This window comes from Talpa occidentalis, unplaced genomic scaffold (assembly GCF_014898055.3).
Source record: "Talpa occidentalis isolate TD23 unplaced genomic scaffold, MPIMG_talOcc4v2.1 talOcc4.7, whole genome shotgun sequence".
NCBI classification, from domain to species: domain Eukaryota; kingdom Metazoa; phylum Chordata; class Mammalia; order Eulipotyphla; family Talpidae; genus Talpa; species Talpa occidentalis.
The window spans coordinates 55,375,998-55,402,911 of NW_023605083.1; the positions used below are offsets into that span (position 1 = coordinate 55,375,998).

Here is a 26,914-nt window from a genome sequence, read left to right on the forward strand (position 1 = left end):
CCTTCTCTTTTTTTTTTTTTAAGATTTATTTATTTTTATTTATACAAGCACTGGGTACAGTCAGAAGTGCGGGAGGGTGAGAGAATTCACCAGAGCCAGAGCTGGGAGCAGAGCAGGCAGAAGGACCGAAGTACACTGCTGAGGGGAGCAGTGGGTGGCAGGAGAGGTCTGCTGCACCACGTGGGTTGCTTCCTGGCTGGCCAGGCATTGAACTCATGCTGCAGTGGCTGTGGATAGCTTCATAGGTTGCGTCTTAACCCCTTGCGCCACTAGGGAGGCCCTCATTGTTCATTTTTGTACAATGTTTGCTTTCTCCTCTCAGGTTTGGTCCCCATGGAATTTCCACCACCTGTTCATCTGTGCATCACTACCGTAGTTCCTTGTGTTCTTCACGCCCTTGTTTTGATCTTTCTCCCTCCCCCTCCCCTGCAGAATGTTTCCGATTTATAGTTGCCTGTTCCTTCTCTTTCTTTCTGAATTGATAGTGATTGTGTTACTTAAAAATGTGGTTGGGGGCAGGGATGCAGGAGAGTTATTGTAATTAGAATAATTGTATGAAGGTTACTGGTAAAAGTGGAGACTTACACGCTCTGCTCTACTTCCTTTCTTTCTCTATTACGGTGCTTAAAATTTCTTGCTTTTACTAAAAGTGAAGATGTTAGGACCAAATACAAAGTTAGAGGGCACAGTTCCAAAAACTACTCTCACTCTCATACCAACTGTAAGTTTGGGAGATTTCCCAAGCCACTGTCAACTTTAATAATTCACTAAGATGACTAACAAAACTCCCTGAAAGCTAATATACCCATGGTTATGATTTATTGCAAGGGAAGGACACATATTAAAGTCAGCCATAGGAAGAGATGAATTGGAAGGAGCCTGGGAGGAGCCCAAATATGGAACTTATCTTTATTTTCGCCCTGTGGAGATGTGGACAGTGTTAACTCCTCCTGGCCAGCATGTGACAGCACACATGGAGCACTGCCAACCAGGGTGCTTGCCTGAGCTGGAGTCTTTCTTGCACCCCCACTTCATAAATATGATTGATTGGTTCATTGTCCACTTGATTGGTCTCAAATTCCAGATGCTCTACTGCTATTCAAAGCCTTCACTCTAATGACACGGGGTTCCTGGTGTGACTGCCCTCTATCATAAGACTGCTGAGTATGGCTGGACTCACCCTAAGATCTGATGTGGTTGGCACCCTCTCTAAATAGAGCACTTCTGTGAAGTATGACATTGATTAGTCCCAGAAGCTGAGGGCAAAGGTCAGACCTCTCTTTGGACAAGACAAAATCATTTTCCACGTAATAAATAATTAGATGGCTGATGAAATTATTTCTTAGGCAAATACACTGTCATTTGATGATGTTTCTGTATACATCTCTAAGTACACAGGCATGATTCAGAAACTAAAAAGGAATATGAAGTTCTTTACAATCCTACATTAATTTTGCATTATTTATGAGTAGTCTGTGTTTAAGACGTCAGCTGTTTTGAATAGGCAGTGAATGTGAAATATTAGGAGGCAGAATGGTGGATTAGAAAGGCCACTGCACTAGGATTAAAACACCTGGCTTTATAAAGTATTTATTTCCTATACGACCTTGAACAAGTCACTTAGCCTCTCTGAGCTTCAATTTCCTAAATTGTTAAATGTAAATCATCTCTAGGGGTTGTTAAATGAGGATTGAGTGAACTAAGCTATATTGATTTTTTTTTTTTGCATGTCATTTGATCTCATTTCCTTTTCTAGAAATATTCTCTTTTGCTTACCCGAAAACTCCTTTCTTAATGCTTTAAGATTGAGTTTAGAGTTTTTGTCCTTCCTGAAATCTTTCTTCTTCTGTGGTACCTCTTGGCAGAGATTGTTCACACTTTCTACATATCTCTATGTATAAATCATGCTGTATTTTATTTATCTGATAACCTGTCTCTTGCCAGATCAGTCATTTCTCAACCAGAAGGCACTTATGCCCTCTGCATGGGAAGTATGTCATAATCCCAGGCTGGGCTGCAGTTGTGTGCATGGGGGAAGGTGTGTGCACAGTGAAAAGATAATCTAAAGAAGAGTTCAGCCTCACCATCAGAGTAGTCATACAATTTATTTAAGAATTTTATTTAAAGGAAGGCATGAGATACACAGTAACTACAATTTTATGCATTGTGACTGTGTCTAATTTATCATTTTATTCCTAGTACTTACTCAGCTGCTTGGCACATTATAGACACCTAATGATATATATGGAATAGAAGCAAAAAGGAGTGTTTTTTGTAAGAAAAACTTTGTCATAATAATAATTTTATTTTGTGGGCTGTATTCTTTCTCTTTTTCTGATCTTTTGTGCTTTTATTATTCAGAGAAGATGTAACATTTTATGGTTCATTAATCAAAATTACATGCAATTTAAAACATTCCTATGAAGATTTTGCAATGGCTTCCACATAAAATTTATGTTTTTCCAGTTATTTCCTCTATTTCCTGCCATATCTGCGACTTTGGTTATGGTCTGCAGGAGCTTGAAGGGAAGGCAGCAGTATTGTTGTGATATCGTCGTCCAACTAGAGAACTGTTGAAAAAATGGGATTGGGTTCTTTGGGGTTCCTCTTCCCTGAGAGAGTGTCAAATTTTCACTTGCCTCTTTGCCTTTTTACTGTACCATATAAATGATAGCATCAATATGGTCAGCACTATATGTTGGTTCTTTAGCATTATAAAATGATTATCTTGCATTAGGTAGAATTTTTTCCTGACTTCTTGCCAGTAAATTTAAGGGAGACTGTTTATTTCATTAGCAATAAGTCTCCAACCTGTTCTGGCTACATGAGGTTAATTTCATCAGTAATATGAAAACCTTACCTTGAGTTTTTTTCCCCCCTCTAAGCCTTAGGGTTTGTCTTTTGGCTTTTGGCCTCTATCCACAGATTTCATTAAGAAGATTTTTGGTGCAAGACCCAAAGCTCTTTTCCTCCCTTGCAGATAAAGACAGCTTTTTCATTATTCCTCTCAAACCTCAACAAAATTAAAAATTTCTTCTTTTAAATGAGTTAATTAAAATGATTTCAATTTACCCATTTACTTTATAACATTTATTGGTCTTTACTCTCTTCAATGCTTCTGGGTATTCTGAATGTGTTACAAAGATGAGTGTTTATAGTTGATTTTGTGTGCAAGGAATTCATATTTGAAGAAAGGCACAAAATTGGTCTGTAAGAATGAACTGTTAGGAAAATAACTCTTAGACTCAGAAAAATAGGGTGGATATGAGAGGGGAAGGAGTGAGGGGGTGGGAGGGATGGGTATAAGGAGTGGGTCAGTTTGATAGTGTGATAGCACTAGGACTTCCTGGTGGGTGTGGCATGCTATAGACACACACAGTGGTATGAAGCTGTACTCCTGAAACATACATGATAGTGTAAACCAATAGTAAATCTATAAAATTTTATAAAAAAAAGAAAATGAATCGTTAGACATAAAAAATGAAAAAAGGGCTGAATGAATATCACTGATTTTTTATAAGAAATTTTGCTATTATGAAATTTCTAGGAAAAATGTTCATGTTCATCCTTTGTTTTTCTCCTTAGATAATGGCTCTGGATCTGGAGAAGGAGGTAAGTTTCTAGAGCCTCTTAAAGAATATGTGTTTTCTTTCATTTTTGAAAAACAGCTTTACTGAGATAAAAATTTAATACTGTGCAGCTTGCCTATTTAAAATGTACAGTTCAATGGCTCTTAGTGTATTCAGAATTGTGCATTTATCACCACAGTAAATTTTAGAACATTTTTGTACCCCAGAAAGAAAGTCTGCACCCCTCGCAATCACCCCAACCCCACCACCTTAGTCCTAGTCATTCTTTGTTTCATGTAGTTAATTTTTACTGAAGGTTTGTAACCAGAAGAAATTGAGCTTGCATCAGAGTACTTTTTCCTAAGAATTATTCCCACAAGTGATTTTAACTTGGCCTAGATTATTTGTCACTCTCTCCTACTCTTACAAATTTTGTTCATAAGGAATTTTCAATGTACAGGATTAAAAAATTCTAGAGTGAGTTGTGCATAGCAAAGAGGAGACTTACAGAATTACTTGTAGTAGTAACCAAAGTATAATACAAACCATTAAATTCTTCCCCTTTATGTTTTTGATTGTATTTTTATAAATGCTATATAGGTTATTTCTGCTGTTTAAAAAACCTAGTATTTGGTGATAGCATATGACAGACTTTACTTTTAACAGATTTGAGAATGACTAGTTTCTCTGAGAGTCTAATTAGGCTGTAATTAGTTAAGTATCCACTTTTTGCAAAATAATGTTTGGGGTGCTTTGGGGGATATACTAAAAGAAAACTTAACTCCAGTAAAGGTCACACTTAACACTTTCACTGTGGGTTTCAGTTGAAAATTGCAGCCATGATCCTTTCAACACGATCTAAAACCTTACTCTTAATGTTCACATTCATAAAATTCTGAAATTTCAGTTACGTAGAGAATGGAAGAATTGTCATGAGGAAGAATTTCAGGAATGACAGTTTCAGCCTAAAAAAACATTGAAACGGTGCAACAGTAGAATTTGGTTTACGTGAACATATATAAGCAGAAACTTCGTGACCATATGTGAAGGATCATCTTATAAATTCTAGATCTTAGAGCTTGAGAGGACTTTAAGAAATATATAGTTTAACTCTGGAGTTAGATGTTTTGTAGTTAGAAAGACAGGTGAGAAACTGATGTGATGATAGGTTCAGTCACTTACCTGCCTAACCAGCAATGCATAGGCAGGCTATTCAGTAGGGTGGTCACTGGGCTAAAGGCAGTCTTCATTTATTCTCTTTATGTATATTGTAATTATTTTAAAAGCTATTATTTATCAAAACTCATCTGTGTAATTTTTGAAGATAGGTTAAGGGATTATATTGCTAGCACCAATATTTGTTTTTCTTCACTTAGTACTGACAACATTTTAAAATCCAAGCAAAAACTAAACCAAAAGAAACCTTATGTATCTGTAGAAATGAAGCTACCAGAAGGGGAGGGTGGGATAGAAACCCCAGGAGGGGAGGGGGCCAATGAACTGTGGGTGCTTAGGTGGTGCTTGTCATGGTAACGTCCATTTTTAGAGGTATGGTGCCCCTTGAGTCATACGCAGTACTATAAAACCAATAAATTAAAATAAATTCCAAGCATTGGTAGACTTTGGAAGTGATTGTTTTCAAGAGCTTTAGGTACATTTCTCCAGAAATAGGATAATGGCTGCTAAAACATGAAGTATATCTGGAAAGGAGCCCTACTTTTTCTTGAAAATTTGATTTTTTCTTTTTAAACAGAGGAAGAAGGTTCAGGCACAGAAGTCCACAGAAAACATTCCAAGTGTGGACCTTGCAAATATAAAGCTGAGTGTGATGAAGATGCAGAAAATGTTGGGTGAGCTGATTGAGGGAAAGGGATAAATAAGTGGAAGTTAATCAACATTGTTATATTCTAGAAAGGCGTCATTTAATCTAGTTTTGTACAGTTTGTGTGATTTTCTATATTTTTTAAAATGCTAGTCTATAGACTTTTCTCTTAAGTTTATATAATGTTATAGCTTTTAAAGTCAATTTTCAGTTTAAGTGTTATATTTTAGGGCCCTTTTATAGTTTTACCTCTGCCTTTTTCCCATTGATTTTCTTTTGTTTGTTTTGCTCCAGTGCCAATTTTATTCATGAGAAATACCCTTATTCTATATTTTCTGCTGTATTTTCAATTAATACCTATACAAAAGTTTCATTTATTTCAGTGTATTAAGAGAAATTACAAACTTCCAAAATTTTAGAGATAAGTAAATATTATATAAGTAGAATTATTTCTAAAAATCTCAGTTCCATAGGCTTGACATATGTTTCATTTTCTCACTCACATTCACTGGGGAAGACTTTTTAAGTGGACACCATTTTCTGTCCAGTTTTCTCTTCTCTCCTTGTAAGAATTGGTTGTGTTTGGTAGAACAGTAGCAACATAGACTTCATCTACACAGTCATGTTTGCTTATTTCTTTCAGCAGTTTCCTGTTTACTTATTCCCTCTCAACCTTCTTCCATTTCCCTGTGTGCCTGCTTTTTGCATAGTTGATTCTAAAAGCTTTAATGCTGACTTAAGGACGTTGTAGCTCAAATGGATCTTCATTCCCTCAGTTTTCCCTTAGTGCATATTTTATTTATTTATTTATTTTTAAGATTTATTTTTATTTATTTATACATACAAGAACTGGGGTGTAGGCCCGCAGTACAGGGGAGTGAGAGGATTCACCAGAGACAGAGTGGGGAGCAGAAGAGTAGGATCTACTGAAATATACTGCTGAGGGGAGTAGCAGGAGACAAGAGAGGTCTGCTGCGCCATGTGGGTTATCTCCCTGCTTGGGATCGAACTCATGCTGCAGTGGTTGGTGATGGTTTGATAGCACTGAGACTTTAACGCTGTGCTACCAGGGAGGCCCCTTAGTACATATTTTAAAACACTCACTTTATAGAGATTTGTGCTTTCTTTTTTTTATTTTATAGACATTTATTTATTTATTTATTTATTTATTTATTTATTTATTTATTTATACAAGCACTGGGTACAGTCAGAAGCGCGGGAGGGTGAGAGAGTTCACCAGAGCCAGAGCAGGGAGCAGAACAGGCAGAAGGACCGAGTTAGACTGCTGAGGGGAGCAGCGGGTGGCAGGAGAGGTCTGCGCGCCATGTGGGACCCTTGACCGGTGGCCGGGGATCGAACCGGGGATCGAACCAGTGCCGCAGACGCTGCGGGCAGCTTCGCAACCCAGCACTCAACCGCTGCGCCACTGGGGAGGCCCTAGATTTGTGCTTTCTTATTCATACATATTTTCCAGTTTGATGTTTTATTCAGCCTCTTAATACATATTTGAGTCTTTCACTGAACAATAATGTGGTTTAATTGGTATTAATGCCCAAAGTGAATTTTACAAATCAAGATCATTACATTTTCAATATTATGGTTCCAAAAAAGCTATTTGGAAGTAAAATTAAATATCTGATAATTTACTTCAAAGTAGGTGAGAATTGGCAAAAGACCAGTACATTTCATGAAAAGTGAATTGAGCAAAACTTTAATTTATTCTGTGTCTGTCCATTGGTCATTTGGGTTAACATGTGCCAGTCCATTCAGAGTGATTTGATTTGGGAGAAGATATTTTCTAAAGCAGATATTGTCCATACTGTTTCTTTAAACCAGTATGGGTTTAGAGAAAATATACAGTGATGTTATGGTGTCTCTCTTCTCTTTGCACTGACAGGACCTGATGAAACACCATTGTGTATCTGTTTTTGCTCAGTTCTTTTCAGTGTTTTTTTCTTAGGACTGTTCTTTAATACTATTTAGAGTCAAAATACTGTTAGTGATTGACTGGCTTGATTTGTTTTTATTCCTTTGACAGAATTTCTGTTCAGCTCTGTTTTATACATTTTGTTATTTTTTAATCCCTAAATTGGAAAATAAAGAAATTCTCTGCTTAGAAGCAGAATAGATTCCATCTGGTCTCAGAGGTAGCCCTGACACCTATATGGTAAAATACACGTCTTTCTTTGAACACCTCCTCGGATGAGAGAACATTTTATTTGTTCTTTTTTTTTATCTTCCACATCTGAATGAAATCATGTACATTTGCCTTTCACTGTCTGATTTATTTCACTGATAATGTGGAGCCATTTCTGCATAATAATCAGAAGGTGGGGGTTAAGGGTGGGTTCCAGGCACATCCAGGAGTGCCTTTCCCCCACCTCCCACCCTTCCTTAGCAGTTCCATAGCTGAAAAGGAAGTTAAACCAAGCCAGTCAGCTATACCCACTATTTTAATTCCACTAGTCACTGCTTGATAAACTTTCCAACCTTGCGATAGCACTGTCTGAAAACCTTATTTGTGTAAGTAAGACAGCCCAGCCCCTTTTGCCTTTATAAGTACACTCCCTGCGAGCACCTTATTAGAGATTTTCCAACTTCTTCACCACAACTCCACATGAGAAATACATTTACAGAATGGACGAAACTCAATTTTATATATACATATGTAATACATATTAAGTAAAACAAAATCCTGTGAAATAATACTTGCCTTTATGAAATGCAGTCTATCCTTATTCTTTTCTAAAAAAATATTTGTAGAGATCCAATGAATTGACTTAATCACTAGAATTATGACCTACAATTTGAAAAATATTGCTCTGTATAATAACTGTAATAGGTATTATATTTCATGTTTTATTTTTGATATGGGTATTTATGTAAAAAATTATCTTCATTTTCAAATGTCTTTCCTCTCATTCAAAGTGCTATATAACCTATGTGATTTCCAAAGGGCAATTAAAATCTTTCTTTTGCTTTAAAGCTCTTTCTCTTTTTCTTGCAATAGTTTTAAAAAATTGGCATTTTGGGGAGGGGATAAGGTACCATGTAAGTTAATTTTCTGCTGATAAGAGAAGTACTAATTCTTTATCTAGCCGTTTAAATGGAAACTGATTTAAATATATCATCTTCTTAATCAGACTATATGGAACAATTTAACAATGTCTGTGTCCTCCATTATGTTCTCTTTGGTAGAAGGAGGACTTATTAAAAAAAAAAAAAAACACAAAGTGCCTTTCCTACCATTATTTATTTTTCTACTCTTACTTACTTCATAACTATAGATGACAGTTTTCGTTGTTTAATGTTGCCTTACTCTAGATATATAGAATATTAGGTCTTAAAACTATTTAGATGTAATAAATTTCTATGTGGCCCTTTAGATGATAATGGGGAAAATAATTGTATGCTTCCACCCCCCCCACCCTGATAACAGGAAATAAACACTGTTAAACATTCTTTTATACCAAGTATAATCAGAGTGTTAGCAAGGATGGGATCCTTTGTCCAGAAATATCTTCCTGTAGTTCCATACAGCTGCCAAAGCAGGTTTCCTTTGAGAGGTTTGTTTTTAAAATGCAAAACTCCATAGGCACATGACCTCATGCAGTTTTCTGAGCCCTCTTTTGTTCTTTGATACTTTAGCTCTGTCATTCCCTCCCTTGGTGTCCTCTCTACTTGTTTAATCTCCTGCTCTTCCTTCTGGCCTTAAATGAAGTGTGACTTGTCAGAGGTTAGCACTTCTTCCTGGAGGCCCTCTTTCCACCTTAGCTGTGAGGTAGGTGACCTTATTTTGTATTCCTGCCTGGTCCAGAAATACACACTACAGAATACTTAGTAAACTATTGGGGTCACTAGCAGATTGCAGGCTCCCTGAGGACAGGACTTTGTCTTGCTGATTTCCGCATTAAAATGCCTTCAGGTTGGATAATCTAAGATTTCTCTATAGGTTTTTGTTGAAATCAAGGCAACTCATACTAGGGTTTTATTAATCTCTTAGCGCTGCCACTGGGTCCTTGTGTGGATTTAATATGTATGAAAAAAGACTTGCATTACACTCAACTTGTTGTAGGCTTCATTAGGTGTTTGTTCAATCTAATAACTTCACATGTATTAGTTTTACCCAGTGTTTTTTTAACTGCTAAATACACTTAGAATAGTGAGAAGGAATGATACTTTCTATGTAGAATAAGGAGAAAGGAAAGGATAGATATTTTTTATTAATAATATCTTTCAGATGTACGTAGTGTTTGATTTCAAAGGGCTTTTGACAAAAGTTTATTTGATTCTGTCACCAGTGTTATGGGCATTCTTCCTATTTGAAAGACTTAGAATTGTGATTCGCCTAAATCACAGAAGTCATTGAATTTCTTTGTCTATGTATGTATGCATTAATGCTTTTGAAATTCACAATGTTAGAAATTCTTTACAGAATTACAGACTTTACAGAAAAACATCTATTTCCCACTCCTGTTACCCAGCTTTCTTTACTTGGAGGCAAACACTGTGCTAGTTCTTAAATTTCCTAGACATATTTCATGCATGTTTAAACAAATTTGTATATGTATATTTTTCTTTGCTTTTTAAAAACTATTGGTACCACACTATGCATACCGTGTGTTCTACACTTTATTTGAAATGTCTGCAAAGTGTACACTGCATTAAGAAGTGTTTAAAACATGCACATGCAGTTCAAAGAACACTGTACCTATGCATCTAATATCTAAGGAACAATAAAGAATATAGCCATCTTAATAGGACCCAGCATTGCTCCTGCCATGGATTGAAAGGAGTCTGTTCCCTGAGTTGCTCATTTGGTTCTGGCAGCAGGACATGGAGGGGAGAGCAGGACCTTCATCACATGTGGTCAGGGCAAGCCGAGGGCAGATCAGAATCTGGATCAGTCTTATCTGGGCATTCTGTCCTCTAGCTAAAAAAGAGGAGATGGTGGCCCTGGCATATTGGTAATGACAGCCATCAACATGACTGTCGTGTGAAAGTGTTTCAGTGTGGGCTGATTGCCCACTGAAGTGTATACAAGGTGGACTACAGCTTAGCTTCATTTTGGGATCTTCTTCATTGTTGTGTCTTTTCCACTGAGCAACACTCAGTTCTCTAATTATCCTATACCAGGTATGCTACAATTCACTTTGATTGTGACACTCTACTTGGAGCTAGCATGGACCCCCAAGTTCAAAGTTCATACACACAAGATTACCCTGTCCCCCGACACACGTTAATCCAACCCAGGGGCTTCCCTGGTGGTGCAAGGGGTTAAGACACAACCTAAAAAGCTAGCCACAGGGCCTCCCCTGGTAGTACAGAGATTGAGCACTGGGCTGCGAAGCTGCCCGCAGCCTCTGCAGCGCTAGTTCGATCCCCGGCCACCAGAGGAGGGTCCCACATGGCACCCAGACCTCTCCTGCTGCCTGCTGCTCCCCTTAGCTGTGTACTTCGGTCCTTCTGCCTGTTCTGTTCCCCGCTCTGACTCTGGTGAATTCTCTCGCCCTCCTGTGCTTCTGACTGTACCCAGTGTTTGTATAACTAAATAAATAAATAAATCTTTAAAAAGAAAAAAAAGAAGCTAACCACAGCCACTGCAACACGAGTTTGATTCCGGGCCAGGGAGCAACCCACATGGCACAGTAGACCTCTCCTGACTCACCAGCTGCTCCCCTCAGCAGTGTATTTCAGTCAGTCTGCCTGTTCTGTTCTCACTCTGTCTCTGGTGAATCGTCTCACCCCCCTGCACCTCTGGCCTATACCCCAGCTCTTGTATGCACAAAAGTAAATAAATCTTTAAAAAACAAACAAAAAAATCCCAGTTAATTTTAAAGCTCTTTATTAAAGGATCAGTAAATAGAAAGGTACTCCAGGCTGTACAAAATGTCAAAAATGAAACTTTTTTATAGGCAGAAAAGGGCAAGATAAGAATGAGCCCATTTCAGGCATGGGTAATCTGTGGGGAATGTTGTCTTTACCAACAAACCAGAGCCACCATGTCCTCTTTTTAGCCAGAGGACAGAATGCCCAGATAAGACTGATCCAGATTCTGATCTATACTCCGCTTGGCCTTGGCCTGACCATATGCCAAGGGCTTTCCTTTGGCAGAATATCTTGTTTTCCTTGGTGGAATAGAAAAGATTTCCTCATTGTTGCTGATCAGAAAATTTTGTACTGACTAATTAGTACTACATTCCTGGGGGAGGTCGAAACTGCAGGGGCATTGAAATTGCAATTAGGTTAAGTCTTAAGTCTTAGTAGAATTAGCACAAGCACCTCCATTTTGGGTTTGTGGTTTTGTCTCTTTGTCATTTTCTTTTGATCAGACACCAGCTGCAAATAAGGTCCACTGTGTTTTTTGCCTGACATACTTCTAATTTCAAAGTTTCCATAACCTCCCCTCAGGTTTGATAATTTGCTGAAATGACTCACAGAACTCAGCAAAGTGCTATACTTGCTGTTTATTATTGATATAAAGGATGCAAATGGTCAGCCAGATGAAGAGGGGACAGGGTGGGGTCTAGAAAGTGTTGAGCACAGGAGCTTCTGTTCTGTCCCCAAGGTGTCAGGTGCACTGCCTTCCCAGCATGTGGATGTGTTCACCCATCTGGAAGCTTCCCAAACACTTCTGTTTCGCTTTTTCCAATTGAGGTTTCATTATTGGTTAAATCATTAGTGATTGAGTTCCATCTCCAATACTTTTGTCTTCCCTGGAGATCAAATGGGCTGATGAGGGCTAGGGGAAGTGGGAGTTTAACTTGTTACCATGGTTGGTTTTTCTGGTGATAACTCCTGACCACTCTCCCACTTGTCCCCCCCAACGCCCCTTACCCAAGTCATTTCTTCATACAAAAGATTCCTGTCATTTAGTTCTAAGAAATCACTGAGAATGGGGGGCAGAAACCCCAAGGTACTTTTTATTATACCACAAGTACTCTAGAAATTTTTTATCTCCTATTAAGATTCTGGCAGATCTTTCACCTTTAAATTCTTGGTTTTACTCTCTTGTTTTATTATGTCTTTCAGTAATTTGTGAGAAAGAAAACACTATTTAAAAACATTGAGACCTTGTGTAAGGGAGTGTTTTTACTCTTTACCTAATATTTGATTTGTAAATTGGCAAGTCCACAATCTAAGTGGGAGATTGTCCCTCAGAATTGAAAGCATTGCTCCCTTGTCTTCTAGCTTCCAGAGTTGCTGTTGAACCCGGAGACCATGGTGGTTCCTGATCCTTTGTATGATTTGTTTTCTCTCACGTGAAGCATGTTTGTCTCTGATGTAATGAGATGTCACAGTATTATGTCCTTTCCTAGAAATCTATAGACTTCTGATTTGAGAAATATTCTTTAAACTCCTTAGTGGGGCCTCCCTGGTGGCACAGCAGTTGAGCGCTGGGTTGCGAAGCTGCCGGCAGCCTCTGCAGCGCTGGTTCGATCCCCAGCTGCCAGGCGAGGGTCCCACATGGCACGCAGACCTCTCCTGCCGCCGGCTGCTCCCCTCAGCAGTGTACTTCGTCGGTCTGTCTGTTCTGTTTCCCGCTCTGGCTCTGGTGAATTCTCTTACCCTCCCGCACTTCTGACTGTACCCAGTGCTTGTATGAATGAATAAAATAAATCTTTAAAAATAAATAAATAAATAAACTCCTTGGTGTTTTCCTTTTCCTTCTTTTCTGCTCCTGGTTCTTCTCGTATTTGGATGTTGGGCATCCTGAACTAGTCCTTTAATTTATCTTTTCTCACCTATTTTCCATTTAAAAAGTTTTTGCTCTACTTTCTAAGAGATTTCTTAAACTTTATCTGGTAGTCTTTTTGAGTTTTTCATTTGTGCTGTGATTTTAATTTCCAGAAACTTATTTTTGTTCTAATACTGCGTCATCTTCATCTTTTTTTTAATTTAAATATTTTATGTTATATAATTCTTACGTCTTTTTTCATCTTTACACAATGTATGCATTTTCATTTTGGTTATATTCCCCATACAATTGCGCCCCCCCCCCTCTTATTTTGACTCTAGTCCTTCCTTTCCCCGCCCTCCCCTCTTCCCCAGTGTGTCTCTGGTTTATAATTGCTTGTTGATTTTGATTTTTACTTTGTATTGATTATTCTTTTTCCTGGTCTCTTATTTAGGTTTTCTAAATTCCTGCTATGAGTGAGACCACTTCATCTTTTGAAAATAGCATCCTGTTGTTGTTTTGTGATTCCAAATTTTTTTTGGCTTTTTTTTTTGACTATCTTTTTTGTGCTTTGGTCAAATTTGGAAGTTAATATTTTAAAAAGTCATTCATTTCACCTTGATGGTATAAAATTATTTATTATAACCTTTTATCTTTAAACCATAGTCCCATTGGATCTGTAGTTTTTTTAATTCTTGATCTTTTTTCTCTTTCTTTGTTCATTTTCCTTGGTTGATTTGAAAGTCTTTTGAAATGAACAAATTTTCATTTCATTTATCTTCCATTGTAGCTTTATTTTCTATTTCTGATGAGATCTCTACCTCTAAATTTCCCCCTTTTTCCCCCCATTGACTTTATTCCATTATTCTTTTTTTTTTTTTTTATTATAGAGGCATGTTTTATTTATTTGTTTGTTTGTTTGTTTTGTTTATACATGCACTGGGTACAGTCAGAAGCACGGGAGGGTGAGAGAATTCACCAGAGCCAGAGCGGGGAGCAGAGCAGGCAGAAGGACTGAAGTAGACTGCTGAGGGGAGCAGCAGGCGGCAGGAGAGGTCTGCGCGCCATGTGGGACCCTCCTCTGGTGGCCGGGGAGCAGCCGGAGATTGAACCTGCGCCGCAGAGGCCGTGGGCACCTTCGCAACCGAGCGCTCAACCGCTGCGCCACCGGGGAGGCCCTATTCCAATATTCTTTTTCTAACTTCTTAAGTGGATGCTTAGTGATTTAATTTTTAGCCATTTGTTTAAAATTTGAGCATTCAAACCAAATAGATGTCTGAGGGACAAGTGTTTCCGGGAGAGGGGAAACCCCAAGACACCAGTGTCCCTGGTGTGTTTGAGAGAAGAGTGAGGCCAGTTTAATGAGATTTTTCATGATATGAGTGTGGAAAATAACTACTTACCTATTTACTGCCCATGCTAAACTCTCTATTTTATGTAACAATTATAATGAGTACAAAGAACTCTGTCCCAGCTACTCATTAGTTAACTTCCTTCATAATCATTTTCCCTGATTCATAACTTGTTGTCAGGATTAATGAGGCAAATGTGACTATACCCACGTAGAGGTGTACAGTAAATGGTTGATAAATGTTTCAAATTTGGCATATTTACTGAAGTGATTTCTTTCCACTTTAGTCGGCATTCTTGTGCTTTGGGCATTGTGCCCTCTGCCACTGTTGCTAGACTGAAAACACTTGTAATTGCTGTAATCTGTACTATCAGTGGCCTCTGGAGTGTAATATTTTCCTCCTCTGCTCATTGTTTCCCTGAGCTTGACTTTCCCTGAGATTGAGTGTCATTTTCCTTACTCATGTGCAATTGACAGCAGTAGTGATGGTTTGATCTCACCATCTTGCATGCAGTGGTACCACCCCCTGAGGAGCACCAGCTTTTTCATACACTTCGCCAGCGTGTGAAACACTTGTTTCTCCTTACTAGACTATGTGGTATCTTACCTTTGTTGCTGAGCCTTATTACTGGAATTGTTCTATAGTACTTTTCATCCTTTAGCTGCTATTTCTATTTTATTGCTATCCCAATTTTGCCCACTTTTAAGCCCTTAAACCCAGTATTGGCAAAGATTTCCTGTGAAGGGCCAGATGGTAAATACTTTACACTTTGCAGACCACATATGGTCTCTGTCACATATTCTTTTTTTCCCTCTGGCACCCCTTTAAAAACCGTTTGACTTCTTAGTAAATACTTATATTGGATTTTTAAATTTTTGATGCCTTGATTTGTAAATTGTGAAATAGAGACTCAATTGAAAAGTATATGAAAGCCTACACATTTGGTTTAATGCATAACATTGAAACAAACCTTTATGAATCTTACCTTGCAATCCAGAAATAGGATGTGACCAATACTTCAGAGCTGCCTCCATGTTCCACCCCAACTGCATCCCACCCACTTGCTACACTGAATTTTGTGGAAGTCATTCCCTTGCTTTTTATATAGTTTATACTCCATATGATAAGTACCTCAATAATGTATGATTTGGCACTTGATTGATTTTGAATTTGGCACCATACTGTTCGTACTTTCTTTTGCCCATTGTTATGTTTTTGAGATTCATTCAGGTTAATGCACATTGCTGTAGTTCATTCATTCTTGCTGCTTATTGAATTCAGTTGCTTGAACATAGCACATTTGTTTTCACTCCCAGTTACTGTTGATGGATATTTGGATTTTTTCTAGTCTTTGTCCTCATGAATAAACCTGCTGTGAACATTCTTACTTAGGTCTCCTGGTACATGTGTAAGAGATTTCAAGGACCTGGTAGTGAAAATGTTTGGGTGTGTGCAAGTCTGGCTTTTCATAGTAATGCCTGTTTTCCCAGTTGGTTGCATCAGTAAGTTCTCCCACTAGCAGAAGATGAGAATGTTCTTTGTTCCTCATCCTTGTCGACACTTGGTATTGTCCTTGTTCTCAATTTTTGCCTATTTAGTGAAGGTGATGGTATCTCCTTGTGGTCTAAATTTCCATTTTCCTTATTATTGGCCAAGTTGAACTTTTTCACGTGTATTGCTCTTGTATGATTCCTCTTTTATTCCTATTTCTATTTACTTCCTATTTCTTTGTCCTTCTTTCCCCTTTGAGTTATATATTTCTTTAATTGATATTTTTTAATGTATTCTGTATGCTGCTATTTGGACTATAGGGTTTGGGTTTTGTTTCTTTTTGCTTATATGTTGTCTTTATTCTCTTTTAGGGATGTTCTTTATTTCAAAGTTAAATTTATTGGTTTCATATATTATCTTCTGAGACTTTTGTAGTTTTGTCTTTAACTGGAAATTAAGGAAATCTCAAACATTTAGAAAAGGAGGGGAAAAAAAGTGGATCCCTCCCCATATATCTATCACCAAACTTCAATATTATAAAAAGTCCCAATTTTGTGTTATCTATTCTTCCCTCCCTACCTTTTTGGGAAGTATTTTGAAGCAAACCCCAGCTTCATATCAGTTCATTTTTACTTTTAATGTGCTTGATATAGGACTTGCAGAGAGAGGTATATTAAAATCAACTGTGGTGCATTTGGCTATTTCTCATTGTGGTTCTCATCAGTTTTGCTTCATAGATTCTGAGGTTATTTTAAAATGTTCGGAATCATCCTGTCTCTCTAGTAAAATTTATTATCATCATGAAGGAACTTGCTTTCCTTCTCATAATCCTTTTTGCCCTTAAGTCTCTCATGTCTGATATTAGAAATAGTTATACCAAGTTTCTTCCATTCTAAGTATGGTATGGAGACTTCAGGGCAATTTGTATGCTGTCATTATAATGTATTTTAATTTTCTGCTTAAAAAAAATTTAACTACATGAGCACTGCTGTTGTCTTATATATAGTCTGTATTTTGTTAGCATTTCCCATATATTTATACTTTTGTTCATCATTTGTGTTTATCTCTCAGAGCTTTTATATATAGGATCATTTTTCTACTGCCTTTATAATTTCTTTTGCTGACAGTAGGTGACAAGAAGTTTTTGCTTCTTTCAAATTACTTTCATTGTACCCTCATTCCTGAAAGATACTTCTCTTTATATAGAATTCTATTTTATCTCGGCACATTGCAGGTGTTATTTCACTCTTTTGGCTATAAATAAACAATATGGCTTCAGTGTTGCTTTTGAAGACACTTTTCTTTCTTATACTTGCTTCTTTGAAGGTAATCTTTTCTTTCTGGCTGCTTTTAAAATATTCTCTTTTTTGTTGTTATATAAAACTCAACTGTGAAATTTCATTTTTTGATTCATTTTTTAATACTTCTGTTTGGAATTTATCAGCCTTCTTCCTGGATATTTAGATTACTATCTTTGTTAGTTTTAGAAAATATGAAGAGAGGGCCTCCCTGGTGGTACAGGGGTTAAGCACCACACTATGAAGCAATCTGCAGCCTCTGCAGCATGAGTTTGATCCCCAGCCAGCCAGGGAGCAGCCCACATGGTGAAGCAGATCTCTCCTGTCTCTCCTGCTTCTCCACTCAGCAGTGTGTTTCAGTCAGTCCACCTGTTCTGTTCCCTACTCTGTCTCTGGTGAATCCTCTCAACACCCCCCCCCCCGCCTATACCCCAGCTCTTGTATGCATAAATAAATAAATCTTTAAAAAGGGAAAATATGAAGAGAAATTCATGAGAATATTATTCTTGAATCATTCCTTTAACTCCTCCTGGAACTCCATCAGATTTTTATTAGCTCTTCTGTTTTCCTTGTCTTAACCTTTTCTTCATTATGTTTTATATCTTTGATGCTCTCCTGTGGTCTGGATAATTTCTTCTGATCTGTTTTCCAGTTCACTAATCCATATTTACTTTATCTAATCTGCTGTTAAGTCTTCCCATTGAAATTTTTATTCCTAGTAATGAATCCTTTAAGTTCTGTTTGGTCCTTTTATAAATTGATTTACTCTGTTCATGGTGTTTTATTTCCTTTTTTGTTGTGGGTATATGAATGAGGATGTTAGAGAGAGAGAGAGAGAGAGAGAGAGAGAGAGAGTGTGTGTGTGTAGGGAGAAAGAGTGTGAGTGTTGCTTAGTTTTCTCAGAACTGTATTTTGGAAAATGCCTGAGGACTAGGATAATAGACTTGTTTTTTTTTTCCAGATGACATTCTATTTATTTCTGTCAATGGCCCCTTCCAGTCTTTGACACCTTAATATAAATTCTGGGCTTGAGAGTAGTATTTTAAGTTGTAATTACCCATGTGAGAACTGGCTTGTGGTTTTGAGGTCTTAGAGGATATGTTTTTCTTCCCTTTATTCAATGGCATAGCTTCCCCCTTCCTCCTTTTAAACAGTTTCTTTGGAAAATGACAGCTCATTTTTAGTTAACCTCATGCTGAAAGCTTAACTTTTTGAAGTACCAACTTTCCTAGGGTCTCCAGACTGCCTCAGTTTATTTAGGTCAGTGTTTTTTGTCTCTTTCTCCCAGAGACCTGTAAAGCCAAAAAAGTTGATAATTGAATTTGCCCAGGTAGCATATGTGTCTAAAATGAAGATCAGCTTCAGCAAACTCAGTTGACCATTTTCTGCACTTGTCTTCATTTAACTTTTATCCTGCAGCTTCCTTATTTTCTTGCCAGTGCATATATTTAAGATAATGTTTTAAAAAAAATTATTATATTTTATTGCTTTCAGCAGGTTTGTACGTCCAGGTTTCTAGTCCACCATGTTGCTGGAAACGAGAGTCTCTGTTTTTGTATTCTCAGCTAGAGTTTACTTTATTTAAAAAAAAAAAAGATTTATTTATTTATGCATACAAGAGCTGGGGTGTAGGTCAGAGGTACGGGGGCGGGGTGAGAGGATTCACTGGAGACAGAGTGGGGAGCAGAAAAAGAGGATCTACTGAAATATACTGCTGAGGGTAGCAGCGTGCAAGACAGGAGAAGTCTGCTGTGCCATGTGGGTTAGTTCCCTGGCCAGGGATCGAACTTGTGCTTCAATGATTGCCTTTAGCTTCATAGTGCTGAGACTTAACCCTTTGGGCTATCAGGGATGCCCCGCATTTACTTTTATTGAGTGACAGTGCCTTTGATTTCCTTGGCCTTGTCTCTAAGTTTCAGTATTCCATGGATGCTCAGTTATCAAAGTTGATAGGCTGCTCGAAACATCTTTGAGGGGTTACATTTTACATGTTTTTTTTTTTTAATCTGTTAGGTTTTTTATCTTCCTGTTGTGTAAGTGAGGTGGTTATTATTATTACCTCTTTTTACAGATCAGTAAACTAAGACTTAGAGGAATAATCTGGGTACAAAACTGGTTATTAGTTGTCAGTATTTAGATTCATGACGCCTCAATTTTGATTTCCTGTTACTATACTATGTTGCTTTTAATTTAATTTTGGCCATCTCCTGAGTACTGTATCTATCTAGATTTGAAAATTCTAGAGAAACCACTAGATTGATAATATCTGGATGAAATTATCCCCAAATTTTCACTTGGAAAAATTTGTTAGCTGAGTGTCTACTTTGCTCTAAACTTTTATCAATGAATTAAAATATTGGCTTCAATTGCAGAAAGCAAAAAAAATAAAAAACCCAACAAAAAAGGAATTGCTTCTTTCATTGTTGCAGCATTGTGAAATGCTTTTGTTGTAAAATATAGGTGATTTTTGTCTTTTTCCACAGGTGTGTATGTAATATAGATTGCAGCGGATACAGTTTTAATCCTGTGTGTGCTTCTGATGGGAGTTCATATAATAATCCGTGTTTTGTTCGAGAAGCATCTTGTATAAAGCAAGAACAAATTGATATAAGGCATCTTGGTCATTGCATAGGTAAAATCCATTCTATTTATCTAGAGATGTATCTTTAATATCTGTCTGTAATCTTATTTATATATTTTGGTAGTTTTCCAGATTTGTAAAATGAGAAATTTTTGTTGCTTTATTTTCTTTTATTACATTTTAGAACCTCTTTGTTCTGTTACTAATTTACATTTTTCATTTATTTATAGTCTTTTCAAGACACAAACCATATTTCTTGGTGGTTTGTTTACTACGCTAATCCTGTAATAATAGACTTGTAGATATATTTATAGTTTTTAAAGTTTTTCTCAAATTTGTAGCTTATAGCTGCTTAAGAATTAGCTTATTTTAATTATAGTGAAACTGTAAGTATTGCCATATACTTATTAATCTTTTTTTTCCTAGACCATTAGTTTACTTTGCTTTTACATAAATTCTCTCTAGTTCTTGCCCGTGCATATTATATGTACTTTGAGATTTTGATGTGAAGTTATAGAATGTAGGGACAAATTATTACCTTCAGTTAAAAATAGTTTTTGCCTTTCTTGCTTTTAGTCACATTTTAGAACCTATGATACCAACTAAGATTAGGTTTCCATTTCCATCCCTGACAGAAATATCCAGTAACTGAAGGCAGCGATTATAAACCTTTGCATAGTGACACCCATGTCGGCTAGGATAATGTATCATTTCCTGATAATACACAAGGGCTATCTTTCCTGCTTACGAGGTCCAACCACACTGCTCACATACTATCTCTTCCTTGTTTGGGCTTATTACAAGGATATGTTTATCTGAGCAAAGGGAAAAAACTCTTTGCGAAATATTCCACTGTTGATTGTGGTACTTCTGATTTAAGCTACCAGAGAATTCCCAAGAAACTCATCAGAGTATTTCCAGGTGGGGAGGAGTGGCACAGTAGAAGAAATCATGGTGATTGGCACCTCTTGTAGGTAGATGGTTACTTGGATTTAATCTTTAACAAGTGGTATGGCTTGTTTTTCTTACATAAGGTGGTATTTAGAGCCTAGGTAAAAGACTCCTGAGAGAAAGGAAACCTCTTCTGAGCAACTGGTGCATGGCTGAATGGTGCTACCCAGAAGTTTAAATTCAGAGCAATTGGCCAAGCTTGAGAATTTTGTTAACTGATATTTATGCAGATTTAGGATTCTTTGGAAGTAACTGGTGCGTAACTTTTATCTTGGTCCCCTCTATAAGATTTCTATCCACTTCTAACTATACATTCCCTTTCCTCCCCCACTAAATATTGGGAAGCCAAAGCTGTGCTTTCCAACAGATATTTACGGTTCACTTACTGTCTTCTCAGTCCAAGGACAGTTCACCAATCAGGGGTCATTTTTATGGTAGATTTTGTCCTACACACTGCTGAGGTTCCACATTTATCTTAATCTGATGTGTTTCCAGGAAAACAGTAGTAGAAGGTAAATCTTGAGACCATTGTACCTTGGAGAAAGAGTTAAGCCTTTTTCTTCAGAGTATGTGTTATTTCAGTTTGTATAGGGAAGACTTTTTAAGCAGATGACATTTGAGTTAGGGTCTAAATGAAACTAGACTGTTCATCGTGCAAAGCACATCTATATCTGGGATGCCTTGAGGCCTGAAATTGAAAAGGCACAGTAGATCAAGCGAGTGGTGAACATGTGAGCAAAACAAGTGGACAGAGAGTTGGCAAGAACCTGGAGCATTTGGAATATTGGGGAGCTTTGTGGTGTGATTTAAACATCCTATGTGTCTTAATTTTAAAACTGTTTTCTCTTATAGACCCAGATGACAACAGTTTGTTGGGGAAAAAAGATGATGGACTACAATATCGACCAGATGTTAAAGGTACTGAATCATGATTTTCCAAATTTTGGCCAACTATTGAAATATGGTAATCGTTCTCAGTAGTTCTGTTTCCACTATAACCAGCCTTCCAACTTTGCTCTTTGTAGCAATATACTGCAATAGCTAAGATGTGTCTCAGTTTAGTGTACTTTCAGATGTAATTTTTTAAATTGAAATTTTTATTGAGAGCATTGTAGATTCACATGCACTTGTAAGGAATTATGTAGAAAGATCCCTTGATGTATGCTTTTAAAATCTTTACTTCTCAGCAATCTATCATTAACATTTGCCCTTGGTGCCCAGGTCTTTGTGCCTTGTCTCCTTTATCTGGAACTTTTTACAGTTTCAGTCTAGCAGTCATTTCCTCTTGGGAAGTATTCCTTGACCCTTAAATCTAGATTAGGTACCTCTTTTATGTATACATAAAGGATATGTTGAGCATCTAATCTGCTCGAATTGAAATTTTTGCATATCTGTATCCTCCTCCCCTGTTGTGAGGGCAGGGCACTGTGTATTGTGTTCACTTTCATATCCTTCACTTAGCAGAATGTCTGGTGCATATGAAGGCAACCCCTAGTCTTGAAAGAATGGATACAAGTCAGAGAAGCTGTGGGATTTATTTATATAAAGTTTTACATGTAGTAAAGTTTAGAGCATAGATTGGATTCTGGGTGCCTTGTCCTCATGTCCAGTGCTTTTCCACTTCTTGTTTCATATCCATTATTGTATTTGATTCTTACAGCTGCTCTGAGGGTATGGACCGTTGGGAACATTGAGATTCAGTGGCATTATGTCTGAATAAATGAAGCAGGTTGAGATCTTTGGACAGCTAGTTTGGGGCTTAAAATTGCTCTATCACAAGTGAATCTTCTAGGCATTTGTTTGTTCATACTTCTGGATAATTTTTTTTAGATGTGTGATATGCCTTTTATGGCTAATTTCTTAAAAGGATGCTAAGTGAGAATAATAGTGCCAATAATAGTACCAATCTAACAGATGCATAAAAAATTAAAAAAAAGATAATATATGTCAAGTGCTTAGGACAGTGTCTGATACTCATAAATGGTAGCCATTATCATCATTGAATTCTCACTTGAATTATATCAAACCTGAATTAATTATAATCTTTGAACCCCTGAAATACCAGTTTCCTATGTTGATACAAAGACTATTTAAAATAGGAAATCTCCAGTGTTGTCGTGGATGATGTAATAGTACTTGACTGTGATAGGAAGGCTGTTTTCTAGTAAAACGTTCAGACTTATGCAGTGTGTATGCCTAAAATATTTGTCTGCTTTTGATAAGATACCAGGGATAACTTAGTGCCTACACCACTTTTGAGATGTTGAAAAATATTTACTCATAAGAAATAATCTATAATTCAAATGAAATTATTATAATCTTGATAATTTATTATGTGCCTGTTTTATAGTGGCTATTTTGCATGACTACTGGTGGATATAAGAGATCTAATACATGATAACTATCTTTAAAGAGCTTGTTATATGTTGATGGTAAGAAATGCATATAACCTATGTCTAACAAAGTAGAAGTTGGTAATTATTATGAATTTAAGGTTAAAAAGTTCAATGGGAATTCAGAAAAGAAGAGATTATTGTTTGATGGGTGGTAGTGAGGATTTTAGAAACTTATAGAAGAGATAGACTTCTATCTGAACCTGAAAAGATGATTAGGATTTCAACAGGGGTCACAGAACATGTAAGGTGAATGAAAGAGCAAGAACACAGTTGTGGATGCCAACATTGTGATAGAATGTGTTGGAGAATGGTAAGGGAGGGATCATTTTTTGGCTGGAAAGAGGTTAAAGTGAAATATAAGATTAAAAAATTTGGGACCAGATTGTATTGTGTCTTGAATGCTATGTTACCCTAGGGAATTCAAACTTTATTTTTAGGCAGTGGAGAATCATTAATTTGAAAAAGGGCAAAGCTACAGAATCAACCAGTTGGTTGAAACCTGGTGGGAACAGTGTGTTTACTTATATACATTGGATCAGAGGCAAAGAGATCTGTTAGGTAGACCCAAAAGGAAATGACATCTGCTTAGTTATGAGGGATAACAGTACAAGTTTGGATGCCTTGGGTGGGGGATTCTATTTATAGAGCTAGGGGTGTGGAGAAGGGGAAGGTGTTTGGGTGAAGATAAGGGAGGAATTGATGGTGGAGGTAATTAGTTTTATTTTTGAGTTTGAGTTGCTTGTGGAACCCATCCAAGCGACTTTGTTCAGCATAAATTTACAAGTCAGTTCTTGAATACAGAAGTGATAACTGAAGTTGTGAGAATGAGAGAGATTATAGAGCAGCATTGTCTAGGACAGTTAGCTACTGGTCACATGTGGCTATTTAAGTTAATTAAAATGAGAGGCTTCATTTCTTAATCATACTAGCATCATTCCAGGGCAGGTTCATATGCCTCTGTTCACTCGATTATAATTCTTATTTTGCCTTTTTAAAGGTATAATTTGGGTACACTGACATGCATAATTGTTAATTATCAGTTTTGACAAATGAATACATACCCCCCCTGTACACAAGTAACATTCCCATCTATCCAGTAGGTTCCTTCATTTTGTATGACATTTTAATGTGACTATTTTTGTTCAAAAATATTTTCATACAGCCTAAATTCTAACCATAACACTTCCCCCTCCTCTTTTAAATTAAAGTGATATTGCATTATGATATTATGTAAATTTCAGGTGTATGGCATTAAAAATCAGCATGTGCACATACCACATTATGTTCACCACCCAGAGTCTAATTCTATCCATAATACAGTTATTCTTTTCACTTGTCCCTTATATTCTATTACCTATAACACCTTGTTATTACCTAAACTTATCACTTCATTCTTGAGCTTCACCTCATCCCACCTCTCATCCCCTCTTTGACCTCACTTTCTCAGTGGTCTCTACTCCTGCTGGCTGAGGGTATCAGAGCTCCTGAGATATTGATATTGTCCTTCTCATCACATGGTGACTCATATATTTTTAATAGTTTGGTGAGGTCATTTAAAAATGGTCTTGATAAGTTCAACCTCATCAAAAGGTAAGGCTAGCACTCAGTCACTGGAGGAAGGCCTGGAGTGTGTGCTTTGGGGGCAGTAGTATCTTGACGTGGGCGGTCTGCTGCTGGATAGGTGTATGGCGGAGACCCAAAAAAGAGGAAGGTCCTTGGGAGCTGAGACTGGAGTGCTGGTCTGGAGGTGACAGTAGTGGGCATAGCAGGGGACAGTGAAGGACAGGGGATCTAGCAAAGTGGCCTTGGCATATCAGCAAGATGAAAGGAGTATCTAAGGGAATATCTGAGGGGAGGGATGCATTTAGTCACATGAGAAAGGTGTTTGCCCAGGCAAAGTGAATAGGCTAGAAAAGGAAAAGTTAGGGCTGGTATGGAGAACAGTAGGGTTTAGAAATAAGAGGGCCGAGTGTGTCTGGAGGGTAAGTAGGAGTTTATACCTGAATAGATAGTTCTTTGTTGGGGTCTACAGAGACTGGGGTTCTGGAAGGATGTATGGAGAGATATGTTAGTGATGAAGCTTGGGATGCATCGTAGCACAGGAGAACCAATAGTGTATTGAGGTTTTTTTAACTGTAGGGATTTGGAGAAATAATGAGCCCTAGAGTTACTGATACAGATTGATGCAGTGATTACTGCTGCTATATTGATGTAATTGTTATGGCCTCAGCTCCTTCCAGGTACATATCTTGGTGGTTCTTAGCAGCTTCTCACACTTTATTTGGGTTGTACGTTGATGGACCAGGACAGCCTGTGGAACATGCCTTTGCAGATAAGCCAGCTGGCTTTGGGTTTTCTTATAACATCATCACTTAGAACCATACTTTCCTTTGTATTTGAAAACACTGCCGCTGGTGGTGGGTTTGTTTCTGGATGCCTCTATGGGCGGAAGGAGCCAGTGGGTGACTAAGAATACTTTTTATATTGCACACACATAAACATTGTTAAGAGACTAGCAGTTGCAGCTGTTCATGGAGCCTGTCACTACTTGCCTGAGGACATTGTTTAAACAGGACTGTTCTATGCCCAGTTCTTGCTGTGTGAGGCTCTATCTCTGCCAGGGCTTCTGGCACTGTGCTTTATCATATCTTTAAAACATTTGATCTTTCCTTTTAGAAGTTAACTAATTTACCTTGCCTACAGAGCAGTGCTTGGACACTCCTTTTTTGTGTTTCCTACACATTCCCCAGGTAGCTTGGTGAAAGAATAGTATGTTGATTCAGAGCTTGCTTTCTGGAGTCAGAACTCTGAGCCTCAGTCATCACACCTGGAAAAGTAGATGTTACTGCCTAGTTCTGAATGTAAAATACTGTCACTGAATTCACTGTCGATGTGGTCATGGCCATCAGTCTTTCTTTTGTTTTCTAGTTTCATTGTTGGTATCTGTGTTCATCATTGGTGAACGTAACCTCGCATGTTTGAGAGTGACATCGTAAGATGTTTATCTGTTCAACAGTTAATGAGCAGCATTATATTCTGTGCCAGGGTCTTCACATATTTGTGTTATTCATCCTTGTCATAGCCCTGTTATTCTTATTTTGCAGATGAAAAAGCTGTGAGACTGTAAGAATTTGTGGCTCATGTAGAATAGCAGAGCAAGGACTAGAATTCAGACTTTCTGACCCTAAGCCCTGGTGTTCTTTTTCACATTTTCCAAAGAATGTTTTTCTTTTTATTTTACCCCCTCTGTTCCAGAATTCTGTTCTGCCTCTTTCCTTTCATTCTTGGCCTAATCTCCCTCAGAATATTTAAGCTATTCTTCAGCTATCATATTGGTGAACCTTCATATTTCTTCTCAAGTCTTGATCTTTTCTCTCCGTGCTAATTTCATATATTTAGTTGCTGTGGGAGAAGTTGCATTCCTCAAGTCACTTATGGCTTGCCTGCAAATGTTGAATAACATTTTTAGTTTGAAACCCTGTCAAGAAAAGTACGATGTCCTAAGTGTTAGGAGTTACACAGAAATGAGTAATACAGGCATCTAGAGTCTCAAGAAGCTCACAGTCTCATGGCAGAGACTGATTTTAAAAATTCACTTATAACATAGTCGTGAGTGTTGTAGTGGAGGAGTTGAGTGCTCACGATGAAGGAGCCCTTAGGAGGAGGGCTTGATTTCTTTTGCTATGACAGAGTATAGTTGGGAGCCAGAGGAGCCTTTTTTAAAAAAAAGATTTATTTTTATTTATGCATACAAGAACTGGGGTGCAGGCCAGAGG

The 26,914-nt window shown here is 37.5% G+C and overlaps 1 protein-coding gene across 2 annotated transcripts in view; it reads left to right on the plus strand.

Moving 5' to 3' along the window:
* Positions 1-26,914, plus strand: part of TMEFF1 (transmembrane protein with EGF like and two follistatin like domains 1) — a 77,690-nt gene that overhangs the window by 35,706 nt on the left and 15,070 nt on the right. For both annotated transcript variants that reach the window (XM_037494873.2, XM_054689622.1), the window contains exons 4-7: positions 3,586-3,612; positions 5,323-5,419; positions 19,694-19,842; positions 21,595-21,660. In XM_037494873.2, coding sequence (XP_037350770.1) covers positions 3,586-3,612; positions 5,323-5,419; positions 19,694-19,842; positions 21,595-21,660 — 339 coding nt within the window. The remainder of the gene's footprint in view (positions 1-3,585; positions 3,613-5,322; positions 5,420-19,693; positions 19,843-21,594; positions 21,661-26,914) is intronic.